The sequence below is a fragment of the Aythya marila genome (assembly GCF_965140915.1).
Source record: "Aythya marila genome assembly, chromosome: 13".
NCBI lineage: Eukaryota > Metazoa > Chordata > Aves > Anseriformes > Anatidae > Aythya > Aythya marila.
Genome location: NC_139054.1, coordinates 18,586,100 through 18,609,629, shown reverse-complemented (window position 1 = coordinate 18,609,629; position 23,530 = coordinate 18,586,100). Strand labels below are relative to the sequence as shown.

The 23,530-nt window shown below is 42.6% G+C and overlaps 1 protein-coding gene across 10 annotated transcripts in view; it reads left to right on the top strand.

The window, feature by feature from the left end:
* The first annotated feature begins 8,178 nt into the window (after positions 1 to 8,178).
* The window catches only part of LOC309883106 (phosphatidylinositol-binding clathrin assembly protein-like), a 30,173-nt gene continuing 14,821 nt past the window's right edge, over positions 8,179 to 23,530 (top strand). For 3 of the 10 annotated variants that reach the window (XM_082770866.1, XM_082770865.1, XM_082770864.1), the window contains exons 1-8: positions 8,181 to 8,461; positions 15,162 to 15,304; positions 16,384 to 16,459; positions 17,264 to 17,366; positions 17,527 to 17,620; positions 17,721 to 17,832; positions 18,953 to 19,059; positions 19,594 to 19,641. In XM_082770866.1, coding sequence (XP_082626992.1) covers positions 8,332 to 8,461; positions 15,162 to 15,304; positions 16,384 to 16,459; positions 17,264 to 17,366; positions 17,527 to 17,620; positions 17,721 to 17,832; positions 18,953 to 19,059; positions 19,594 to 19,641 — 813 coding nt within the window. In that variant the 5' untranslated portion in view covers positions 8,181 to 8,331. Of the gene's footprint in view, positions 8,462 to 15,161; positions 15,305 to 16,383; positions 16,460 to 17,263; positions 17,367 to 17,526; positions 17,621 to 17,720; positions 17,833 to 18,952; positions 19,060 to 19,593; positions 19,642 to 23,530 lie in introns of all 10 variants that reach the window. The other 7 variants (XM_082770871.1, XM_082770869.1, XM_082770867.1 and 4 more) reach the window with 3 other exon arrangements.

Here is a 23,530-nt window from a genome sequence, read left to right as displayed (position 1 = left end):
TCTTAGTCAAGATTTCTCTCTCACGTGGATACCCTGGTGCTTCATACGGTGTGAGGCTGTTCCTGTGGTCAGGACGTTCATGAGTCTGTCAGTCCCCAGACAAACCCGTAGCAGGTTAGTTACTGGTTTATCTAATTGTCCTGCGGCCACGCATCCAGCATTTTCCCATAACACAGATGGAAGGAAGAGCTGGCTTGGGCCCCCTCCCCACCACAAGCACCCCCTGCCTTCCCCAGGTGCTCCCAGCAGCGTTAATTTTATGTTATATAAAAAAATCCATCTCCTGCGTGGTTTTGAACCCACTGTGTTTTAATGGCATTGAATTAGTTCTTGTTTCACTTGCAAGGACAGGGAATTAAAATAAGCATCTGGGTTTCAAACACTTGTAACTCACTCCTATTTACTTCTACTTCCATTTCTTCCTTTCAGGATCAGCTTTTCAAAGGTTTGTGAGCACCTAGTAACACAGGGAGCTGCCTGGAGGGCATGCACAAGTGCCTGAGCTTGTTTATCCGTGACCTTTTTATTTTTTTGACAGTCGAGATAAAAGATACGTGCTGGTTTGCCCTTATCTCCTGTGTTCCTGCACACCAAAGGAATTTTATACATTACAAGATGGAAGATTTTCCTTTATACACTTCTGCATCTTTGTCCCTCTGAATTCAGGCTTAGCCAAACGCCTCATATTTAGCCGTTATTTTTCACTGCCATTCATTTATTTGGTACACAAATAATGCCCGCTGGACTGTAATTTCCAGGACTGCTTTAAGCTGATTTTAATGCAAGATTGTTTGTTATTGTCAGGTTTATGTGTGTCTGAAAGCTACGCTGCTGGTTCCTTCCTCTGTTGTCATGGTGGCAGCCCCACAATCCAATCAGTGCCCCAGCCCGAAATCCTTCTTTTGTAAAGCAGGTCCTCTCCTCTTCCTCGGTGGGGATGGGAACATCTCCGATCCTCCTCGGTCCAGTACAAAGATTTGTGTAATTGTATTAGCTGATGAATTTAGCTGTCCTTGTTCTCCAGGGTTATTAAGTTAAAATGATTGGTGTTAGAGCAGAAGAATGGCTATGCTTGTCCTGACCAAGGCTCCTCCAAGCAAGGCCAGGAAGCAAACACACCCCCAAAATACGTGGCCAAATCGGGAACCCACCAAATATCTACAGATGGCTTTAAATGGCATTTCTGCCCCTTTGTCTCGTGCTCTGAGACACAACCTCAGTCATTCTGCTCTGACCTTGCCAAACCATGGTGTCGGGCTGGCGGCAGGCTGAGGGGATCGCAAGGCTCCTGCTCTCCCGCTTGGAAAGGTTCCCAAAAGTTCACTAATTATGGCCAAATCAGCCCCAGACATACAGCTGCAGCACCTGCGCTTACATGACGCTGTTGGGTAAGCTCCCCAAAAAGCCTCTTGCAGAGAAGCACCTTGAAACGAGTGCCAAGGTGATGGGGAGAGAACAGGTGAAGCCATTCCTTGGTCAGCTGTCAGCCCGAGGCTTCTGCAGTGCCTAGAGGAGGGCAGGCAAGCCACGTGCTCAGATACCAATTAATTACATTTTATTAGGTGTTCAGGTAATGTGGGCAGCCGCTGTCATGATCCGTACTGCTCACGTGTACGCACACATGGATGGGCTTCTGGCCAGCCAACAGCTCATCCGGGGGGAGTCCCAAAGCCGAACCTGGACCTGGAGCCCTACTGTTACACCAGGACCCATCTTTCAGCCTAAGCTTCAGATCCTGAATTTCCGTGAGATTCCTCCTGCTTTTCGGAGCTGACGAGCCATCACTAAACTCATCATGTGACAGTCTGAACTGGAAGTTGCAGTAATTCGATTACAGTGTTTTCTTCGTGCTGTGGCATTCATTTCATCTTTTAAAAAACACTGACCTGCAATGTCAAGAAGTCCAAGAAAGGGGCATAACTCCAGATTGTTCTTTCCTTTCCCTTCTTGCTTTTCTCCTTTCTGTGGACAAAGTCAGTGATTTAAAAGCTGAAACTTCAACAGCAGCTTGGATTTCCCCGCAGGTGCTGGGGCCGTTCTGGGTGCTGCAGCTGGCTGGGGTAGCAGAGGTATCCCCTTAGAGGAGCTCCAAACTGCCCCTGGGATTGCTCACAGCCACGCAGGTGGCGTCTCTCGATGGCAAGCTTTTCAATGAAGACAAGCTTTAGCTTTCTGAGCGTGCACCTGATTTTGGAAGCAGCTTTCTTTAGGATTTCAGAGGAACACACGTATCTGAGGTGTTGACACTGCTTTCTGTTGCATTCCCAAGAAGCACGCTTCATCGAGCTTTCCTCACGGCCCTCCCAGCCCCATCGTATTTTTCCTAAGAGCAAATTTCCTCCAACCAATTTCTCTCTTGCCATTTTCAGGCCGCATTTGTTTGCCACTCTGTACATTTCAGTAACTTCACTGATGTCAGTGAAACAGAGGTAAGTGGATCTGTTCCAGGTTTACATAAAAGTAAGCAAACTCCATTTAAAAAGGACCTTTTATGATTTACTTGCCCAGCAAACTTTTATTTTCTCTTTCATCCATCTCTTTTATGATTCCTCTTTGTACATCACTTTTGTCCTTCCACGCAGAAAGTGAGCTGGGAATTGCACTCCTTGGCACTGATCTTCCTTTGCATCTTCACCTTTCTCCTTGTTTCATTACTCTTAAACTACATTTTTCTTTTAAATTATTCTCTGTAAGAGCTGCTTATTCAGGCCTGTCTCTCCCTGGAATTCTCTCTGATCCTTCACTAAAAAAAAACAACTCAGACATAAAAATGAGTCTGAGTTTCAGCCAGGCAATGAAAACTTCCAATGACAGCCTCTTGATCTGATCTCTTGGTATTTTGCAGTCATGCAAGATTTGGATGAATTTAGCCATAAAGAGTCCCAGTTATGTAGCTAAACTTCTTACCCACATTTTACAATACAGATGGAGGGAAATGAAGACCTTTAAAAACAAACTGGCACAGTATCACACCCACAAATCCAAGCTGGACAAAAGTGTGATTTTTTTTTTCTTTCATGTCTCTGCTAAGGGAAGAATTAATCTACGAGCAGGTTAAGGTTCTCATTTTGGCTTTAGACTTTTTCACACAATGCTCATGGCTCATTTCTCTCCTGGAGACCTTTGAATCCAGCAGCCAATCGTAACTAAACCTAGCAGCAGTAAAGGTCCCACAGATGCTCTGCTTTTGCAAAGTTTGTGGAAAACAGGCAGCCAAGCAGCAAGGCCTACTAGTGCCTCTGCAGAGAGACTGGCTGTGGCAGGAATTCTCCCCTTATCGGCTATCGGAGTGCTCAGGCAGGAAACCAGCATGGAGCCCCCAAGACAGCAACAAGGAAACCAGGCCCTGCTACTTCTGAGGCTCACAGAGTTGCATTTCCTTCCCTTGTGGGCAGGAGTGACAGCAACACATTTTTCAGACGCTTAAGTATCAGACTTAAGTGTCTGAATCCGTGTGAGAAGCAACTTTACTTACAGCTTACACTTCTGCTAGGATGCCTTGCTGTCCTCCAGGAAGGAAGCTAACCGCAACTCTTCAATTCTCTCAGACTTGAATTGGGATTGAACAACTCTCATTAAATGTAGCATGTCACACCTTTGGGATCAGAATCACACTATTTACAAAAAATACGTGGTAGGCATTTTTATCTCACCTGTATGTAGCAAAACAGCAGGCACCGGTGAGGTGGGTTCTGTCATAGCTTGGATTCCATGCTGCTGAGCAGATGGTATTTATTGACAAAACTACTGCTAAACTGTTTGCATTCTCCAGGCTGTAGGTGCAGCCAGCCTGAAGCACGTTCACTACTCATTACTGAAATACTCATTTTCCCAGAAAGCCATCTGTGTCATTCGGTCATGGCAGAAGTCCAGAAACGTCCCATTCTCTCCACCACCACCAGCTCCCCCAGACTGTTTATTTGCTGTCAGATCTGGACTATGTTTCCCGTCTCCTTTCTCCAGAAGCCCTTGTCACTTGGGCTGCAGTAAGCACAGGGCAGCAAACTGAATGAACTATATAATTTCCAGTTTTTCATCCTCACAAATATGAATCTGAGAGTCTAAAGGTGCAAGTGTGGCGAAGAAAGAAGATTTGCTAATGGAGCAACCTGAACTGAATTACGTCATGTGCTGCTTTCACATTAAAGGGGGTAAGGCGAGAGAGAAAGGAAAGGAGCATTACAGAGGTACCGATTTGGTGTAAACACAAGAGCTGCCAGCAACTGCACGTAAAGTGTGCTGTCCTTCTGGCTGCAGCCTGCCAGAAGCACAGGTGCAGAGACAAGCAGGCCAGCTCCAAGGGCTCCTGCAGAAACACACTCTGCAGAGCTGCTAACAGGGATAATATCTGCCCTAAAAACATTGATGCTTCCTTGTCTCCTCGGGACTAATGATGCGTTCGGCACCAGCAAGCTGAGGAGAGGTGGGTAAGGTATTGCTCCTTATTTACGTACCTCCCAATCAAATTTCTATGCAACAATTTGCATAGCTAATTGTGCATCATTCATAGTGCCATGGCAGAGCCCTCTGTAAATATGCCTGCAATTCAGGATGATGAATGCACCTTGTCATCCACCCTAGGGGGTGGTAGCTGAGACTTCTTCTTCCTTATCTGATGTGAAGGGTGTAGAATTTCACCCAGACGCACCTGTTACTAACAAAACAAAGTTCTGCATTGCATCAAAAACATAGATGTGTATCTCAAGGTGCATGGCTGACAGCCTGGATTAGCTTGTCACTGATTTCTTCTCCTTCAGACCAACACAAATCCCCTTTTTGCCTGTAGGCCCTTTGAGCTGCAGGACATAAGAGGTGTTTGATGGCAGGGTGCAACATCCCAGAGAACTGCAGGGGTGAACTTGAACCAAGTCCTTACAAATTATTTCTATTATTTCTTCTTTATCAAGCACTTCTGTAAAATATTAAGTATTTTAACACATATCTAGGAATAGATGCACTTGGAAAAAAAGCAAATGGTTCTGGTTTCCTTATAAATGTATAAGTAGCACGTACCTCATTTCCTTACACATATAAATTGTGTGGCATAGCAGAATAATTTCAGTATTGAAGAAGAAGCAGCTCCTGAGAAATGTTTTACCTGATTTACAGATATTTACAGCGATTCTTTCCCAAGTACACTGACATATACACAATGTGTGCTAATACCTCTGATTTTCCTTCTGGACAGACAGCTTGGCCTTCTTGACCACACTATTTCCAAGAACCTTACAAGAACAACAACATATATGATTTTTATCCTTTTGTTGAAGGTTGCTGAGATTCACCAACAGATCCCTAAGATATCAGGTGTCTCAATAGCCATCTTGCCTACCCTAGTTTTGCTCCTTCTGGAAAATGTAACACCATATTGACAATGGATATGAATAACAGAGGTTGCCCCCACTGGCTGGGGAGTCTCCTTCCTTGGAGATCTCCAGTGCTGTTCTGAATGGGACCTGAGCAACCTGATCCCCCATTGAGGACAGACCTGCTTTTAGGTCAAGCTGAACTACATGATCCCCAGCGGTCCTTCCTTGGCCTCAACACCAAAAAAAAACTGACTAGTGTTTCCTATTGGTGGGCTTCTAGGTTTCACAGATTGTTTGTTGTGACAGCCTGGGCAGAAGTTCATGCTGAAGGGCATGATCTTCAGTCACCCAAGTTGTGCACAGGGTGGACTGAATTGGGGTGAGCTTAATGGCCTGAATAAAGGCAGAAATTTGAACTCATATTTGGGCCTGTAAACCGAGTAAACTCATATTTGACCAGTAAACCAAGTGCAGACAGAAATATGGCTGCCTAGCCAATGGGACACACTGAACTCTGGCACTTTTGTGAATTTTTGGCTTTTTGAAATAGAACAATATAGGAAATTCCCCGCTGAGGATGAAGGTAGTGCTGAATAGTTGTTGTGCTTCAGCTCACACCCTCACTTATTTCGAAATAGCTTCCCTGTTTAGACAAGCCCTAAGAGATTGAGACATTTATAATGAGTATTTAATCTTTCCATCTCTTTTCTTACTGTTTTGATGTTTCCTCAGGCTTTGAAGATTCAAAATTATTTTTCCAGAAACTACAAGTCTTAAGGCAAAAATCAGGCAGCTAGAAACTGACTGCTGCCAGTAGGAATAAAAAGTTTATAAGTTTTTTCACCACAGGAAATGTTCATGATCTTCATTAGCAGTGACCACGTTTTAATGTATTTATGCCCTTAGGGTTATAGAAATGCTTCATTCACAACTTTATCCACCCAGGATCATAGGACCGCTAATATTTCTACAGTGGCATCATGCCTTTCAACAGGATCTGTATTGTATGCATGTTTTGAAGGACAAATGGCTACACGTTTTTTAAGATAAAATCAGGTCTGAAGACACTCACCGAGAATGCAGCACCTGAGGCAGCGGTCTCTTCCAAAGTTTTCCTGTGCAGTTGAGTACTGAATGAGTCCTCACCAGGGCCTCAAGGCATGATGGAAAAATAATTAATGATTCGCAGCAGCAGCGAAACTTCCTCATTGTCATTCAGGGAAATACTGTCTTTGGAAACCATAACGTTATAATAACAATCACGTCACAACAGCCATTTGGAGAGCTTTGTGGAGCAGCACAGAATATAAGAAGTAAGCATTTACTTTTCATGGTGGGGATGGATGTCCTTTTCAGGCTGGAATCATAAATCAGAATTATTTTTACCTCAGTTTCCCTGTGATGTCCAGTTTGAAGTAATGTGCTATCACTTCACTGATACTCTTGGACTCCACTGCAGAAAACACCTCTCCTCACTCCACTAAATGTTCAAAAGAGAAAAGGGAAATTCCTCATCTTGGTCTGGAAACTCAAACATACTTTCACAGAAGGCAAAGTGTGTGTGGTCACCAAACAGGCAAAGAAGCAAATCCCAAGTTGGATGTTTTCTGCAGAAATGCTTTTTGCTCTCTCTTCTTACTCCAGGAAGAGCTGCCATTTATGTGGATGAGAAGAGATGATGGCTTCTTAAAGAATATTTTGAAAATCAAGCTGAGCTGACCCATTTGAGCGAGCCAGATCCCAAACAGGACTATTGATTTCCTGGTGTAGAGCAGCTCTCCTCAGGAGAAGACCTTGCTCATTTCTCTCACACTGTGTAAATCTCTGTCACATTTGTAGCCACCTAATGAGTTGGTATAGAGACAGCCAGGAGAGCAGGATCAAGGGAATCACTTGTGAGCGACTGAGCCTACCAGTGTTAGGCAGTTTATTTAAGTCTGCTGGCGAGGTGTCATTAACATTTGATTGATGATTGTTCGAAGTATTTTGCTGGTAACAGTCCAGCTGCAACAGGCTGGTGGCCGCATGACAGAAACCACCGCCACGCTTGGCAAAAGCTAAGCACACTCTCGCTTGCTTTCAGGAAAATAGCAAACAAATGAGCTCCCACACAGTGAACTACCACTCCTCACCCCAGTTTTGGCTGCACCCCTCACGCAGTTCTTGTCCTGCCCTGTTCTCTGCTGTACTTTAAGTAAACAATGTCCTCAATAGCGGGTCAATGCCCGCCACAGGCGAGCTGGCCCCAGGGTCACCTCCTGTCAGGCTCCTCAGCGGCCCTGGGGTGGGTGCGTGGCCAAAGGATGGGGACTCGGTGCCACACACTGGGCATGCCATCGGCTCTACGAGATGGGCTGTGTTTCGTCCTGTTATGGATCTGCTCGTGCAGATAAATCCAGCAAAGGACAAGTTTTTTGAGGAGCACTTATTCCGACAGGATGAGGTGATACTGTATGGTACTTGTACACCCCCATGATCCCGAAGGAGCCAATGCCACTGCCCAAGGCAAACTGAGACCACCCGGCCCAAAAAAAAACTATGGTGAAAAAGTGCCACTAAATCATTTCTTCCACCGCCTCGACTGTGCTTCTCCTCAGGCGAGCACAGGAGGGGTCGCCTGGCTCCGCGCTCAGCCCCTGGGCAGCCCCTGCCGCAGGGGATACTTCGGGCAACGGCTGCGATGTGTGCGTACGTGGTGCGGGGACACCGAGCCGGCCCCTCAGCCTCCACACAACCCCGGGGGGCCGGCGGGGAGAGCCGGGGAGCTGTGTCGGGGCCGTGTCGGGGCCGCGTCGGGGCTCCGGCCGCCTCCCGGGGCGGAGCGGGGCGGCCGCTCGGTCACCTGACGGCGCCGCCGCCGCCATTTTGTCGGGGAGTGGAAATGTGAAAGGGGAAGGCGCGGCGCAGCCCGGGCCGGCTGCTTTCCTCCTCCTCCTCCTCCTCCTCATCTTCCTCCTCATCACCGTCCCCGGCCGCCTTCCTCGCCGTCGTCCTTCCCCGGGGAGGCCGCGGGAGCCCCGCCATGTCGGGGCAGTCGCTCACCGACCGCATCGCGGCGGCGCAGCACAGCGTCACCGGCTCGGCCGTCGCCAAAGCCGTCTGCAAGGCGACGACCCACGAGGTGATGGGCCCCAAGAAGAAGCACCTGGACTGTGAGTAGCGGCCGTGTCGGGAGCCGCGGCTTCCCCCGCCTCGCCTCCACGTGGGAGCTGCGAGCCCCGGCCGAGCCGCGGGGCGCTGTGTGGGGACGGCAGCCCCCCGAGAGCCTCCCGGCTGCCGAGCCCTGCCCCCGGGGCGGGCGGTGCGGTGGCAGGGGCTGTGCGGCACTGCTCGGGCTTCTCGGGGCGCTGCCGGGCACTTCTGTGCCCCCCCGGGGGGATGCAGCTGCCTCCAGCCCGTCCCGAAATGCGGCTGTCCTGGGGCCGTGCCGGAAGGCTGGGGTGAGGTGAAGGGATGGGGGAAGGCGGAGTGCATCTTCCCTAAAGGGCAGCGCCTGATTGCTGGTATCCGTCAACTCAGCATGTTGAAACTCCCTTTTTATGTACCAAAAGACGCCGGAAGCTGCCCCCGCTATCTGCAGAATTATCGGTGGTGTTGCTTTGTTTCAGTTTTTAATAACTGCATAGCACTTGAAGTTGCTCTTTGCTCAGTTGTGCAATGAGTGCTGCAAACCTTGCGCGCCGGGCAGTACCTCCACACGCCTTCGATGAAAAGCAAACCAAGCGTGTGCCTTCACGCCAGGGAGAGCAAAGGCGAGGCAAAGCTGGGTGCTGCTCCCGTCAGAGGCTGGGGACCAGGCTGGTGGATGTGTGGGACTCCTTCCAGCTGACGGTACCACGGGGAGCCTGCTGTTCGGGCGCTCAGAACAAGCGTGTTCTGTTAATTGGTGAGGACAGTTCGGCTCTTGGTGCTGTGGCACTCATCTGGTGAAACAGGCATCTTGCATGAAAGCCTTTGACACGGGTCAGGTAGAGAAACCGAGTGTATTTCTTACTGATCTGGATGCGTGGAAGCCAGGTGCAGTAGTAAATGTTGCAGCTACGGGGTTGAAGTTGAAAGTCTTAAAGCTGGGTAATTGATGATTCTTTTCGTTATACTGTTGTTACCTTGTTTTATTTTCTGCCTGAGGTAGAACAACTTTGAGGTAACCCTTATGTCCAGAAATGGCAACATGACAGGAAGCCAGAAATCCGTGACAGCTTGCTCAATAGTTCAAAAGTTTCTGAAGCTGAGAAGAGGGGGTGTGTTGTTCGAAACTGATGCCATTCACTGTGCAAAGTAAGAAAATGGACATCTGGAAAAACTGTGTCTTGAGAATAGGATAAAGTGGTATTGTGGCTGTCGTGTTCCTTTGGATGTTTACTGATAGAAATCTGCTCAGAGTTGTCAGTCTCTGTGAAGGTTCTTACCTCCCAAATGAGCTCTGTGTTTTGCTGTCAGTTGCTGTCTATTATTCTTGTGTCTAAAAAAAATAAAAAGCTTGTTGTGCTGTCTGTAGCTCTGGAGTACAGGAGGACCGTGGTGGGGTGGAAGAAAAAGATGTGAAATGTGGGACTGCGAATACCTTTGCAAAGAGCTTTAAAAAAATAAAAAAAAAATTCCAGTAAATATTCTTCAGTCTTCATTGAGCATATGCATGTGCTGCTTTTCAAACATCTGCAAGTCTATGTATTGCACTTCTTAATTATTATTTTTTTTAACTTGTACATCTGTAAGCAAAACTTAGTTGTACTGAACGTAAGCAGATGAGATACAAGTTCAAATACTGTTATCTCTGGAACAATCACACAGCGTAGTTTCAAAGACACAGCGCAAGTAGTTTCCAAAGCATGACATAAAACATAGCTTGGACTTAATGCAAAACACTGCTAGTTGCACCTTGGTCCCTGCATGTGCGTGTCATTACAAATGTACGCCATCTGGTATTACTTGTAGTTGCTGCTCAAAAAAAAAAAAAAGGTTCCCCAAGAACATGTTTTGAGAGTTGACAGTTGTATTGAGGATCACGGAGAAGTATCAGTCTCTGGACTCGATTCAGATAATTTCTTAAAGTCCCCTTATTGCCAAACTTCCTTAGCAAGGGAGACTTTAATATTACGGTCTGGGTATAAGCAGGAAGATGTTCTGCATACAATGTGTGAGCTAGTATGTGGAGCCTCCGGTCTTGCTGAGCTGCTGGGTGGTATAGTGAGTTTTCTTAAAGAGCAATAAAAAAAAAAACTCAGCAATGTCAATGGGGATACTTGATGTATTTTTTTCTTTTAAAGTAGGTCGCAGTGTTCTAAATAAGTCAGCAGATCTATTTCTGTAGTATTTTGTAATATTTCAGGATAAAATAAAATGTTACACAGTGATTGTTCTTTTTCCTCAGTGAAGCTCTCGAAGCCTTGTGTTTTCTTCCCCACGTTTTTGGCTGTCTTGCTTTGCCTCAGCCTCCTGAATTTGGGTTGCAGTGGAGTGGGGCTCGGTGCTTCTTTTGGTGACATCTCTCTTCCTGGCTAACTGTGGAAAAAACATCAAAAAAAATACATAACTTAAAGCTGTAGCCAAGCTGGACCGAAATTTAGAAAGCACAAGCCCTAAAGTGAATTGTATATTAAACTTGTAAATGAACGCAGTAAAACTGCAGGTTTTTTCTCTCTTTATACCTTGTACACAGCCCTCTTAAGAAGCAGATGGGAGGGGAAAGTGGTTAATGTTGCTCATCAAGACTTAAAGCTGCTCTAGGTGTACAGGCTTTAGAACTCTTGTAAGAAGTGATAATTTAGGTACTTCAGAATTGTATTATGTAACAAAATTGGGCTATTTAGCCTTCCACTTTTGGTGAAAGTTGAGGGCTCCACCAAGCCATTGGGGATTCAAATGTTGCCAGTAATGTCCCATTATGACTGTCACAGGTCGGGGATGTTTTGTATCTGCCCTTTCTTTTGGCAGCTGGAGCTCATGACTGGCTGGCGAGTGCTGATGCAGTTTGGCTCTTAGAGATATGTCACTTGTGATACTGCGCGGAGACACACGCCCAGGCAGGAAGGTGCCAGTCTTTAATGTGAAACTCTCTAGTCCTCTGCAAAGCTGTTCAATTTGACTGAACCAACAAAATGAAAACACCGACAAATACCTGAGTTAATGTTGGAATCTGTAAATGCTTTACTTTTTTAATGTAGCAATTGCTTAAAACTTTTTTAAAAGGCTTTATGAAAACTTCTTATCTTGTAACCTTGTTTCGTGGGGGAGTGGGACAGAATACCTGAATTAATATTGCTTCTAGCAACTGTAATTCTAAGCCAGTTCAGATTTAGCTACCATGTAAAAGAAACTTAGGTTGCTATCAGATCTTCGCTATAAGCACACATGGACATAAACACTTCTGTTAATCAGGTGATACTCCTTAATCCGCCAGCTGGAACTGTGGCATTCCCTAGGCTGCACTGAGAAAGTCTGCTCAAGTGTTCCTTCTGGTTTTACTTCACAGTGTAACTTTCAGAAAAGCCATTTTTTTAAAGACTGCTGGCTTAAGACAATTGGTCTTAATTCTTATTTCTGCCTGCCTTAGAGCTCTTTCTCTCCCATGGTGGAAGGGAAGAAATGTGGGAATATTCAGCAACTGTAGTTGCCTTAACTCCTGTATTACAGGTGTCTTGAAAGAATTATTTCCGAATGAAGAAAATGATTACTTTCTTGTTGCTTTAACGTTGAAAAGGATGTTGGTTTTTGTCAGCGCCTGGCTGAAGAATTTCCAGCGAACTGATTTTTATATCTGGATTTACACATGCTGCTCTCTGAAGAGCTGTGTGGTTTCACAGATGATGTGCCAGTATTTCAGATGAGCTGTCGAAGAAAAATCCTTAGTGCTCTTCTAGGCAGTAGGGTTTCCACAGATCTAGGCAGCTTGAAATCCCCTGCAGTGCTCTTCTGGTTTAAAGCTGATTGATTTTATTTTATTTTTCCTGTGTGATGTTAACAAGTTTCTAAAGTCTATCCTAGAAATTGCACTAGGGTTTCACTTGCAGTGGAAGCAGTTCCTCTGTGTGACTGGCAAAATGTTTTGAGTTAGAAAGTGTTTATGGAAGTGGTGTGATAAGAGAGCGAGCGTTGCTTGCCCTACGACACGTTTCATCCCGTTCAAGGCAGGTTTTGCAGCCAACATCCCTATTACCGTTGCCCAGCTGTCAGTCTCTCAGGTGCATGTGTTCCTTTGTGTTCCCAGATGCAGGGTGTTAATAGTCTTTTCTTCCTTTGCTGCCAGCTGTAACAAATCCATGCCTTTTTTTTTTTTTTTTTTTTTTTTAATCTAGGGATCCTACTGCAGCCTTAAAAAAAAAAAAAAAAAAAAAAGGCAAAAAAAGACTTTAGAGAAATTTTTGCTTTTTTTTTGTTAAAGATTTCGAGTGATGGAATTCAGATGTGGGACTAGCCCTTAATAGTATTATTACTAATTGTGTGTTTAAAAAAATACATAGGCAAGAAATCTCCCAGGTGTTCAGCATCGTCTTAGCCTTAGCTGAGGGCAGGTGACAAGACTGCATGAAACAAAAATCTCTCTAGTAAAATACCCAGGAGATGAGCCTAGCTGCTGTTTCTCTCAGAGAGCAGAAAGTTGTTTTTAGCTTGGATCTTCCTTCCCAGTTCTACTTATTAAATAATAAGCACTCTTAATGTTCACTAGATCATCAGAGAAAAAAATTGACTTGCTTCGTGGTCATGGGAAGGAGAAGAACTTTGTGCGGAAATGCTGCTTTCAGCAGGCTATCTGTGGTCTTTGCCCTCAGCAGTTTAATGGAATTCCTTTAACTGTTACCTATTAGTGGTGGTACAGATACTGTTCAGTGTCCTTTGGGGTGGATTTTTTATTTATTTATTTATTTTGTAAGCTGAGAAGAGGAATTGCCACTTGTAAGAGTTCTGCAACGTTTTTTGCTGGTTACAATCCAGTTGTATGAACGTACTGAGCTAAAGCTAGCAGCAGTCTTGATAATGCTTAGAAAATGAATGGATTCAGGAAGACTTATTTGTCCTAATGTGCTCTGACAGAATTACTTAGAAGTTCTCATTCAGTAGGTGAGACTGCTGAATTAAAATTCAGGTTCTCGTCTATGTATAGATTTTTGAATTGGATCTTGCTTCATTATACAGAACAGTAACTGTCTGTGGACAGCTGGGGCTTCAAGAGATCTTAAAATATGATTTCCTTTGGCACAGCATCTGAGGATGACACAGCCGTAAGTGGTGAGGGGCATCTGTAAAATGACTCTGAGGTTCTTTGTATTTGTGCAGTGACATGTTTTACTAAACAATCGGATTTTGCTGTATAGCTTGCCTCAGGCTCCTTTTCAGGGCTCTTCTAGCTGTACAGTTATTTCAGTGCTTTTGCCTGTTATTATTAGGGATGAAAGTTTTCATCCCAACTCGAGTGTTTTGTACGTATTTGGAAACTTCTGATGTTGGAGTGACATTAGTAAGGTTATTAGTGTCTTCAAGTATCTTATTGAAGCAGAAAGCTACCTAAAACTCTTAATAGACAGAGAAACTGAAAGTAAAATTACTCAAAGTATCCATTAGTGATCCTTAATTATAGGACTTTAAAACAAAAAAAACCTCTTATTAAACAGGTTCCTAATGAAGTTACATCTGTAATATATTCAGTGCGCTAGAGCAGATAAAAAGATGAAATGCAATATTTCCATCGCATAATGTGTCCTAAACTATCTCAATACGTGACCTCCAAGTTCAGTCAAGTTGCTGCTGGTAATGTCATCAGTCCTCTGCACGGTGCTAACAGTGTGATAGCGAAGCTGGTGGTGCTGGCACCTGGGTGCTGGGTTGCTGCCCGGCTTCCCAAGCACCTGCACCTCTCCAGGTATTTGCAGAGCAAAACCACAGAGGCAGCACTGCTGAGCTCCAGCCAGCGGGCTGCTCCCAGACTTGGCTTGAAGAAGAAGCCACAAAGGAAGCTTTTCAAAGTAGGTGTTTGTTGTACCGGCCTTGCCCAGTCCTTGAGGCGTGCTTTGATCACACCTGAGCCAAAGTTAGCTCAAAGAGAATAAATCAAGTGTGCGTGTCTCAGGGGTTTAGAATAGTCCTGCTTGCAGTTCTCCACGCAGCGAGTGCCCTTGCTTCTTCCCTGGGTGTCTGCTGGAGCCTGCTCTGGTTTTGTATCAGCACTCAGGCAGTGGGTTGAATCTCTCTGACCTTCCACGTTAATGTTTTACTGCTGAGTTCATGAGCAGTCTCTGACACAAAGAGCTTTTTTTTGATGCAAAAGCTTGAAATCTGCCATGATCCAGCACAGTGCACTCAGCAGGTTGGCGATTAGGTCACTCGAGCTGAGTGGAGAGGTGTGTAGGTGCAGGCTCTTGCCCATAAATCTGCTGGGGAAGAGGCTTAGTGCAGGTTTGCAGCATCTCGTTTGCTCTCAGGTGTTAGTGCTCAGGCTTGGACCTGAGCTCTGGGTACTTGCTCCTTGCTGATCTTGTGGGCTGCATCTGTCTCAGCTTTTCTGCTCTTGTCTCTCTTTCATTCTGGTTAGATTGAATGACTCCAGGCACTGGGTATTCAGTGTGTCTGCACTGGCTTTTGGATGATACCTTGGGACTAGATCTTCTGCTGGGGCAGGTTATTTATGAGCTGTTGGAACTCCATAAAACTGTTGAAATGCCTTTGACTTTATAGTCAGTGCTTTTCAGTAAAATTTAATGAGTTTGAGCAGGGAGTGTAAAATAGCTCAATTATTTCGTAAAGAACTGAAGTTAAATCTTCCAATATGAATTATCATGTTGCTTTGTGTTTTTTTCACATGGGTAATCTTCTTTGAGCATGCAACTAAAGCTTTATTTTTTTTCTTCTTTAATTTAGATCTAATACAGTGCACAAATGAAATGAATGTGAATATTCCACAGTTGGCAGACACACTCTTTGAGAGAACTGCAAACAGTAGCTGGGTCGTAGTGTTCAAAGCTCTAATTACAACACACCACCTCATGATGTATGGAAACGAGGTAAGACGTGATTAGTTCTGTAAAGGCCTCCTTAACAGTGTTTGTTAACCTGCTTCAACAGATGACAGGCTGACATTAGGGGATAATATGAAGTAAAATTCACTGCTTGGAGTTCACTAGGTAATCCAAATACAAAGCTAAACTGAATGCTGTAAATCAGTATGTATGTTTTAGTCTCTACTTCCAGTACTGTTCATACTGAAACTTGAAAGAAACAAAAGCTGACGTGGGACTATAGAAAAAATTCTGAGCATCGAGTCCTGGATGCACCAGTCAGCATCTGTTTGCCCATGCAGCAGTTAGTGGTAGGAAAGACATGAATTTGTTTGTACCAAAACTGCTCCTTAGCTTTGAATGGGTGCATCCAGGGATTCAGATCAAAGGTGTGACAAGTCTCATAGGCCATTCTGATTGTAATTCTTGTTTATGGATTCAAGCATGTTTAAAGAAGTTAAAAAGTACAGAACTCATAGAACATATGTATGGGAAAAGTGGAAAGAAACTTTTTTAAAACTACTTTACTATCTGAATGTGTTGTTTCTTTCTCTAGTATTATTTGTTGAGCCAGCTATTATTCCTCAAAACTTAAATGTTATTTACTCAGATCAGCACAACTGTAAGTCTGAATTATACCATTCCCCAGTGCTGCTGTTCACCAGGGTTCTAGAAGTACTGTTGTTGCTAATTACACTTTGCAACTAAGCTGGTCTCTGACTTTTACTGCAGCAGTGGATGCGTGGAAGCTCAGATAATTCAAGTGGAGCTTGCAACTTGTAGCTTATCTGTTCTAAACGACAAAGTTAACCTAAACAGCTCCCTCTAGGATTGCTAGTCTTATTCATGGGCAGCAGTGACTTTTTATTTAAAGTCTCACTTTTGCCAGATACGCAACTTTGTATTTTGATGCTTTGGTCATCAGTAGTTTCAAGGGCTTTTTTGTGAACTTTTTAAAGTAATTTCTATTGTTGGCAGAGGTGATTAGAAACAGTTACAAGCGAAGTGTAGTTTTCTTGTAATATGCTGAAGTGTGTTGACTCTCGCAACAAAAGTTAGATTCTCAACTTTTTCTTCCCCAACAGCGCTTTATCCAGTATCTTGCATCGCGAAACACATTGTTCAATCTAAATAACTACCTGGACAAAAGTGCCATGCAGGGTAAGGATTTTTCACTGAAGGAAAAAACTCTACTGCTTTTTTGCTCTGTGATTAGTGCCTGGGTCAGTGCGCTCTGGGAGACAAGTGACATTTAAATGAAAGAGTATTATGATTTGTATTGCATCAGGCACCAAAGAATGTCCGACCAAGAATTTAGAAACGAGAAGGTGAGATTGGGTTACCTAGCTGAGTAGAAATTTACCTGCAATGTATGTGTAGTGCTTACAGAGCTGTCGAGTTGAAATAGTGAACACTTGCACTGCCTAGAGAAACCTGATGATTATTAGCATGCTGATCTTTTTCTGAATTACATTTTAGTGTCTCAGGAGTAAACATGAACTGCTAAGGTGCATGGAGTGCACTGTATAGATAGCAAGGACTCCCTCAAGTCTCTGAGAGATGTTTTGGTTATTTGCCAGTGCTAGAAAGTATTTAGTCTTTGTGTGGTATGAGGCATTGCAGATGAGCTACCAAAGACTTTGGCATTTCACTAGGAATGTATTTTCAGTCTGATTTCTAGAACATCACAATAAGAGCTGCTTGGTTCTTGCCTTATATTTTTTGTTGTAGGCATTTATTCTGATAATTTCAATGAAGGCTTTTCTAATCTTAGCAAGTTGGGAAGAAGCTGTAACACTACATTGCAAAGAGAAAATAGTGAATCTTAAGACCCTGGATTGTGCTGGTGAAGTGTTGCTCTTATGCAAGTTGATGCAAAATGGATTAGTAGAATAGTTCTTGAAAAGGACTTGAAGGAAACTGTTCCTCTTCAAAATATCTAACCTATATATTCTTAACTTTTAGGCTACGATATGTCTACCTTCATTAGGCGATATAGCAGATACTTGAATGAAAAAGCACTTTCATATAGACTTGTAGCAGTTGACTTCACCAAAATGAAAAGAGGGTAAGACATTTACTGCTTCTTGTGCCTGGGAAATACCGGCTGTTGTCGAGCTTACCATGGGTTGGTGCTCCTTGTGACCCCTTGAGGCAGTATAGTAGTGTTGAAACAGCATAACCTGCTGAGGTTTCTTGGTAACCTGTAAACATCTTCTGCCCTGCAGGATAGATGGAGTGATGAGAACCATGAATGCTGAAAAGCTTCTGAAAACCCTTCCAATCATACAGAACCAGCTCGATGCACTCCTTGATTTTGATGTAAGTACTTTAAGCTCATTGTTAGGTAACAGTCACTCATTTTGAAGTGCAAGTTTATTTCATTAAACACTAATTTATTTTCTCATTGCTTTCTACACAGGCAAATCCAAATGAACTAACAAATGGTGTTATAAATGCTGCCTTTATGCTCCTCTTTAAAGATTCCATTAGACTTTTTGCGGCATACAATGAGGGGATAATTAATCTTTTAGGTATGTGGAACTATTATTGTTGTTGGGTTTTTGTTTTAGCTTTTGAAATTGTGTGCAAGTTGTTGAGAGAAATAACATAGATAATTTCTGACTGTAATTAATAAACTGTCTGTCTCTGTTCTGATGAAATTAAGCATGTCTTAGTGTCACTGGCAACTGGTTTAGGCTTAAACATATGCTTTTACCTTGAACGCAGCCTGAAACATAAATGGAAGTGAGAGTGTGACTGGTGTGACTAAAACAAAGATACCATAAATATGCAGTGTGTAGTACTTTTACAGTCCAATTGCTACAGGTTAGTGAGATACCTGGTTTGGTTTCCTTAAACTCTGACGTTTGGTCTGTGACAGTTAGCAAGCCTTGAGCGCTGAACGCTCTTGAATGCTTAGTGCACTCGCAACACAAATGACTTCTGTTTTCCTCTACTTTGTATTTTGCCTGGTTACTTGTAGGTGGTACTTGAATCTACATGAGCCTGGTACATGGCATCTACAGCGCTTTGCTCAAGAGTGACAAGCTATTAGGAAATTCTTATAATGACTATGCAAGCAAATTTCTGAATGAAAACATCATCTGATTGGTTTATTCTGTTAATTCAGTAATTTTTACTCAGATATTTGCAGGCATTTCAGGCAAAACCACAAAAAGTGAAGGATGTGGTTGCTATTGGCAGTTCAGTGTGATACACATACCACTTCAGTAGTCATTCTGATGGCTTTTGGCTATCAGGTTCACTTACAAATAGTAAAACATATTAATACAGGGGCCGGAAATGTAACCATATACCAGGAATATTGTATGTACATCACTTCCAGCTAATAAGATGAATACCTTAGAATACTAGTGCAGATGCCTAATTAAACAATTGCAGTGATTTACTTCTGTGCTTGTAAAGCTTTACATTTTATTCTAAGGTACTGAATTTTAATAATCACATTTTTCTATTAGCTGAGGACTTTTGTATTACAGGAATTTATGTCAACTTTAGAACATGGATAGCTTTGAGTTACTACTATCTTCTCTCCCCAAAGCTTGTCTTAAACTTACACTTAGAATGCTGTGTCAGCTTTTTGCCAGGACAGATGTTATCTTACAAGTGTGTTTTTATTTGCATCCTCAGAAAAATACTTTGATATGAAGAAGAACCAGTGTAAAGAAGGCTTGGATATTTACAAGAAATTTCTAGCCAGAATGACCAAATTGTCAGAATTCCTCAAAGTAGCAGAGGTAAATAATTCAACATGTATGGGAAGGCTGTTAGCTATATGTACTGGTACAGTAGTCTGTATTCATAATCATGTAACATAACCTTCACTATGCAGGGAATTACTCTGCAGATTACGTATTTTAAATTCTGTTCACTCTCATTAACATGAAATGAGATTCTCAGGCATCTCTTTTAATAGCCAGACAACATATTAACACTTCAAAAAGATTACTATAAATTTGATTAACGGTCTAGAGTGAACTAAGTGTTAGTGTATTTACAGTACGCTCCTTTACAGTAACTGCTTAAAATGGAGTAGTTCCAGTAAGCAGTGTCAATGTTTCTGATGCTTCCAATAAGCTTTTCTGCTTTGAGATGCAGAGTAATGTGCTTGAGATTTCTAAGGTGTGATCTTAGCTAAGCTCGTGCCAGTTCTGGAAGTAATTAATAGCCATTTCAATGTGTTAGCTTCTGTGTAACACTCAGACCTCACAGATTTTGTTTGTTGTCACAGCATGTAGTAACTTACTTCTTCTCCTTTTTTGTAAACCCAGCAAGTTGGAATTGATCAGGGTGATATTCCAGATCTTACTCAGGTCAGTGTACGTATCATACTGATATAATCCAATTATTTTGTCCTCTGCGTCTTTTGAGATCGGCGTGTATCATAATAATTATCTTCAATGTATTCTATTAGTCTCTGTTTATCTGAAGGAAGTATATATGTGTGTTTGCCCATGGATCAAATGCGCTCAGCATTTTTTTACTTTGCAGCTAAGATTTTTTTTTTTTTTTATTAAAACAAAACTCAGGGAAGAGCTCTTCTAGGAACTTTTATTTTTTGTGTTACGACAAAGGACTAATTGGCTTATAAGTTATAGACACCTTGGCATGTCTTGAGGAAAACCTCCATTTCACTGTAACTTCAGGTATTCCAACTCCTAAAGATTATAGCTAGCTCATGCAGTAATTAGTTGTTTTTTGTTTGTTTGGTTGGTTTTGTTTTGTTTTTTACTGCTCTGAATTCTAAATAGATTCAGTGTTTCTATACTAGCTCTTAACGTTGTCTTGAGTATTACCCAGTAGTATGAGGAATGTGTGAGCACGCTGGAAAACTTAGTCTAAGAAGTGGAATGCAGGCCAACACATTGTACTGAGGATAAAATGAGGGGCAGAGAAGAGATGAGAAAGGTGGTTTGATATGGCGAATGGGAACTGCTGAGCATCTGCAGAAGTACACAAAGTTATTCTTTACAAGTTCCTTCAGTTCATAGGAATACGGTACTTCTAACCTGGGAGCAGCCCAGTAGGACTAGGGTTTGTGGTGTTCTTTCTGTGGTGTAGCATAACCTGACAGTCAGGAGACTCAGGCAATGCCCCGGAGTGCCATTGAGGCCTACAGTACTCAACGTGTTGGATTGGAGTCAGTGTGAAACAGTTACAGCTAACATAAATTTTGGTGAATTGTCATACCTAATCCTACACTAACTTCGTGAAATTTAATTTAGTGGGTTAATCAATCTCTTGTGAAGATTTTCTTGAACTTCATTCAGTGTCTTTATAATATGAAAATCAGACCTAAATCACAAACTTGTATTGTTGATTTTTTTTTTTTACTACTGATGAAGGTTGGACATCCCCCTCAAGTTGTACACATACAAATCTGTAATACTTGCTCCCAGCAGTAATATTAACCTTTTTAAGAACTTTTAGGCCTTTGAGTAGGAAAGAAATATGATTGTAACCAGCAAGATAAGGGCAAGTAGTGAATGAAGACAGGCATGATGTTGCCCATTGCTGTTTGATTTTAGCATCTTACCCTCCTCTGATCAGTACTGCATGTTCAGCTGCTCTGTGGTATGTTATGAAATCACACCTGAGTCTCAGGTGGTGCTTCAGGACGTTGGCTTGTATGCTGGGTTTGTGTACTCTCCTTTGCCCAGTTAATTGAGTAAAAGGTTCTTCAAAGCATTGGGGGGAAATGATTTACCAAGAATAGGGTACTTAACTGCGTTTTGCTGCTTCTTGTTTCTAAAACTTATTGTGAGCAAAACCCTTTATAGTTACTGCTGAAACATTTCTTTTTCTAATAGCTGAGCTACTCTGTTACAAGTTCGCTTAAATACGCAAGGCAACTGTCTGAAATGTGGTGGTGGGTGTCAGCATCTTGTATATTGTCAATTACAGCGCCATCGTCAGTTACACATTCCAATTCCATTCTGTAGTAAATCACAGGACATTTCATAGTGATAACTGTATAGCAGTTTAGTGCCACGTTAAAATGACTTGCTGAAATGTCTTAATGGCGGGCTTTCACAAAAATACCAGTTCTTAGTGTGCCTGTGGCACTGAGTTCTGACAGGATCATTTTTTTTTCAAAGTACTTTGAAGTTCAGATTTCTGGTGTATTTTCTGTTCTGGGATGTGCATATTTCAGTGTTTCCTTAAGCTGTTCCTGGGAACAATTGATTTCTCATCAGGCAGAATTGAGGAAGGAAAAAAAAATGTATAGCAGCAGTAATAATTTCTCATGTTCACACTATTGTTGCTTTTGCCAGTTTCTATAGAGAAAATATCTTCCCTTGTAGTTGCCCTGTTTCACAATGTTGTTGCTTATTTTCTGTTTGTAGCTGTTACTGTATTTGATAAATGCAACCCAGTCACTTTCATCTGCATGGATGTGAGTCTGGCAGATGTCTTTGGGTGGAGGGAAGTAGTCTGAGTCATAAAGTGCAGACTTTTTCAAGTCATAATATCTGTATTAGCCCAGACGTTTCTTCTGACACAAAGCTATGAAGTTCTGTTCACTTAAAAATAAATAAAAATCTGTAATGCTCTGCTGGATGTCTGCAGCAAAGAGAAAGTTCAGAGAAAGTTCCTGCTTTGTTTTGTTGGGTTTTATGGTCAAGGAGGGGGTTGGTTAGAGGGTCTAAAACAAAGCAGAAAAGTATGGAATATGCTTTTTCCACACTGGTAGGTTTTAGCATTACCTTGAAGAAAAATGCAGACCAGGAAAATCTTTCTGGAGTTAGTGTTAGTAGCAGGAGACTGTGTTCTGTATACCTAAATGTGTCATGTGATACCTTTTACAAAACTGGTGTTCTTGGGAGGAAAAGGGTGTAGTTCTTTTTTTGGTCCCTAATATCTTTCTAGAAAGGTGTTTCAACAAAATTGTTACCTCTTGGGGTTCATTGTCTTAGTTGGGATGCTGAATTTATTCACGACCAGTTACTGAGGTACCTACGCTGTTTTAACGTGCTCTTTCTGTAAACAGAGCTACATATCAACTTGGGCCTTAACTTTTAAAGCAGGATTTTTTTATAGGATTATTCTAATTGTTCTTCTCTGCATCTCCTGTGGCTTGACTCAGTTTTTATGGAATGTGGGAAGTCAGATTGTGTTCAGTATTCCAAAGGGGAACTTGCCAAAGGCTTGTCTGATTATATTTCCTGGAAAACATCAGTCCAGCTTTTGGTATGGAAGGGCTAGTGTGAGCAAGCTTGTTTGTTGGAATGTTTTTCTGTCTTCCAGATAATGCCATCATATTTATTTTACTCACTGCAAGTTCGTAAGTGGCAGGAGAGGCTTAAAGCCTCTGAAAACCCTGCCAGCTGAGTTGGCAACTAGCTTAAAACTTTGGAGGTCTGTTCCCTTCATCTGAACCTGCTGTAGGATTTAAGGCACTCGGTCTGTGAAGCATGGGATATGTAGTTAAAAAGCCATGAGAGCAACGTGGCTGGAACAGCAAGGCACTGAACTCTTCCAGCAGTGCCAGCCTATGTGTTTTGCTTTCTGGCAGATTTTTCATAGCATGATTTCTGAGATATTTTACTTCCTGCTAAGACTGTAATTAAGATCAGCTCAAATTCTGTGTGAACTTTGAAGAGGTTTCCTTTAGCATGTAAGAAACGTTTCTGTAGTAAATTTAAGTATATAGTGGAAAGGAAACGTTGTGATTGGCACTTTTTTTCCTTACTTTCTGTAGGAATGAAAGCACTACTGCTGGGGTTCAATCTTTATATTTTAAGCTTGCTCTTCTTTTGCTGCCTATCAGTTACATATTTGTCCTGGCTGTTGAAAGATGTCACCACTCTTCTCAAGTCTTCATAGCTCATGAGCAGTGTTCACTTAACTCATTCAGATGTCCGAAGTTTCACCTTGTGTTTAGTGTGGCACTCTAATACCTGGCTTGCTGCTGGGTTTAAGTGGAGGGAAGTCTGGTTTTAGGAATCTTCATTTCTTTAAAAACTTTGCTTAAAAACTTCTCATAGGTAATGCTGTTGGGGGCATGGAATATGTAACCAACGTAATGTTGTTAGTTTCTAATTAGGCTGCCAAAGGCTTTGGATAAATGGGGTTGGTTTATTGTATAATGGTGTGTTGGATAGATACTGTCTGTGATTATATTGGTGGGATAAGGTTGAGCTTGCTTGTTGTTTGTTTTTTTTTTTTATTTGTTTTTTTTTTTTTTTTAATCCAATTTAACATCGT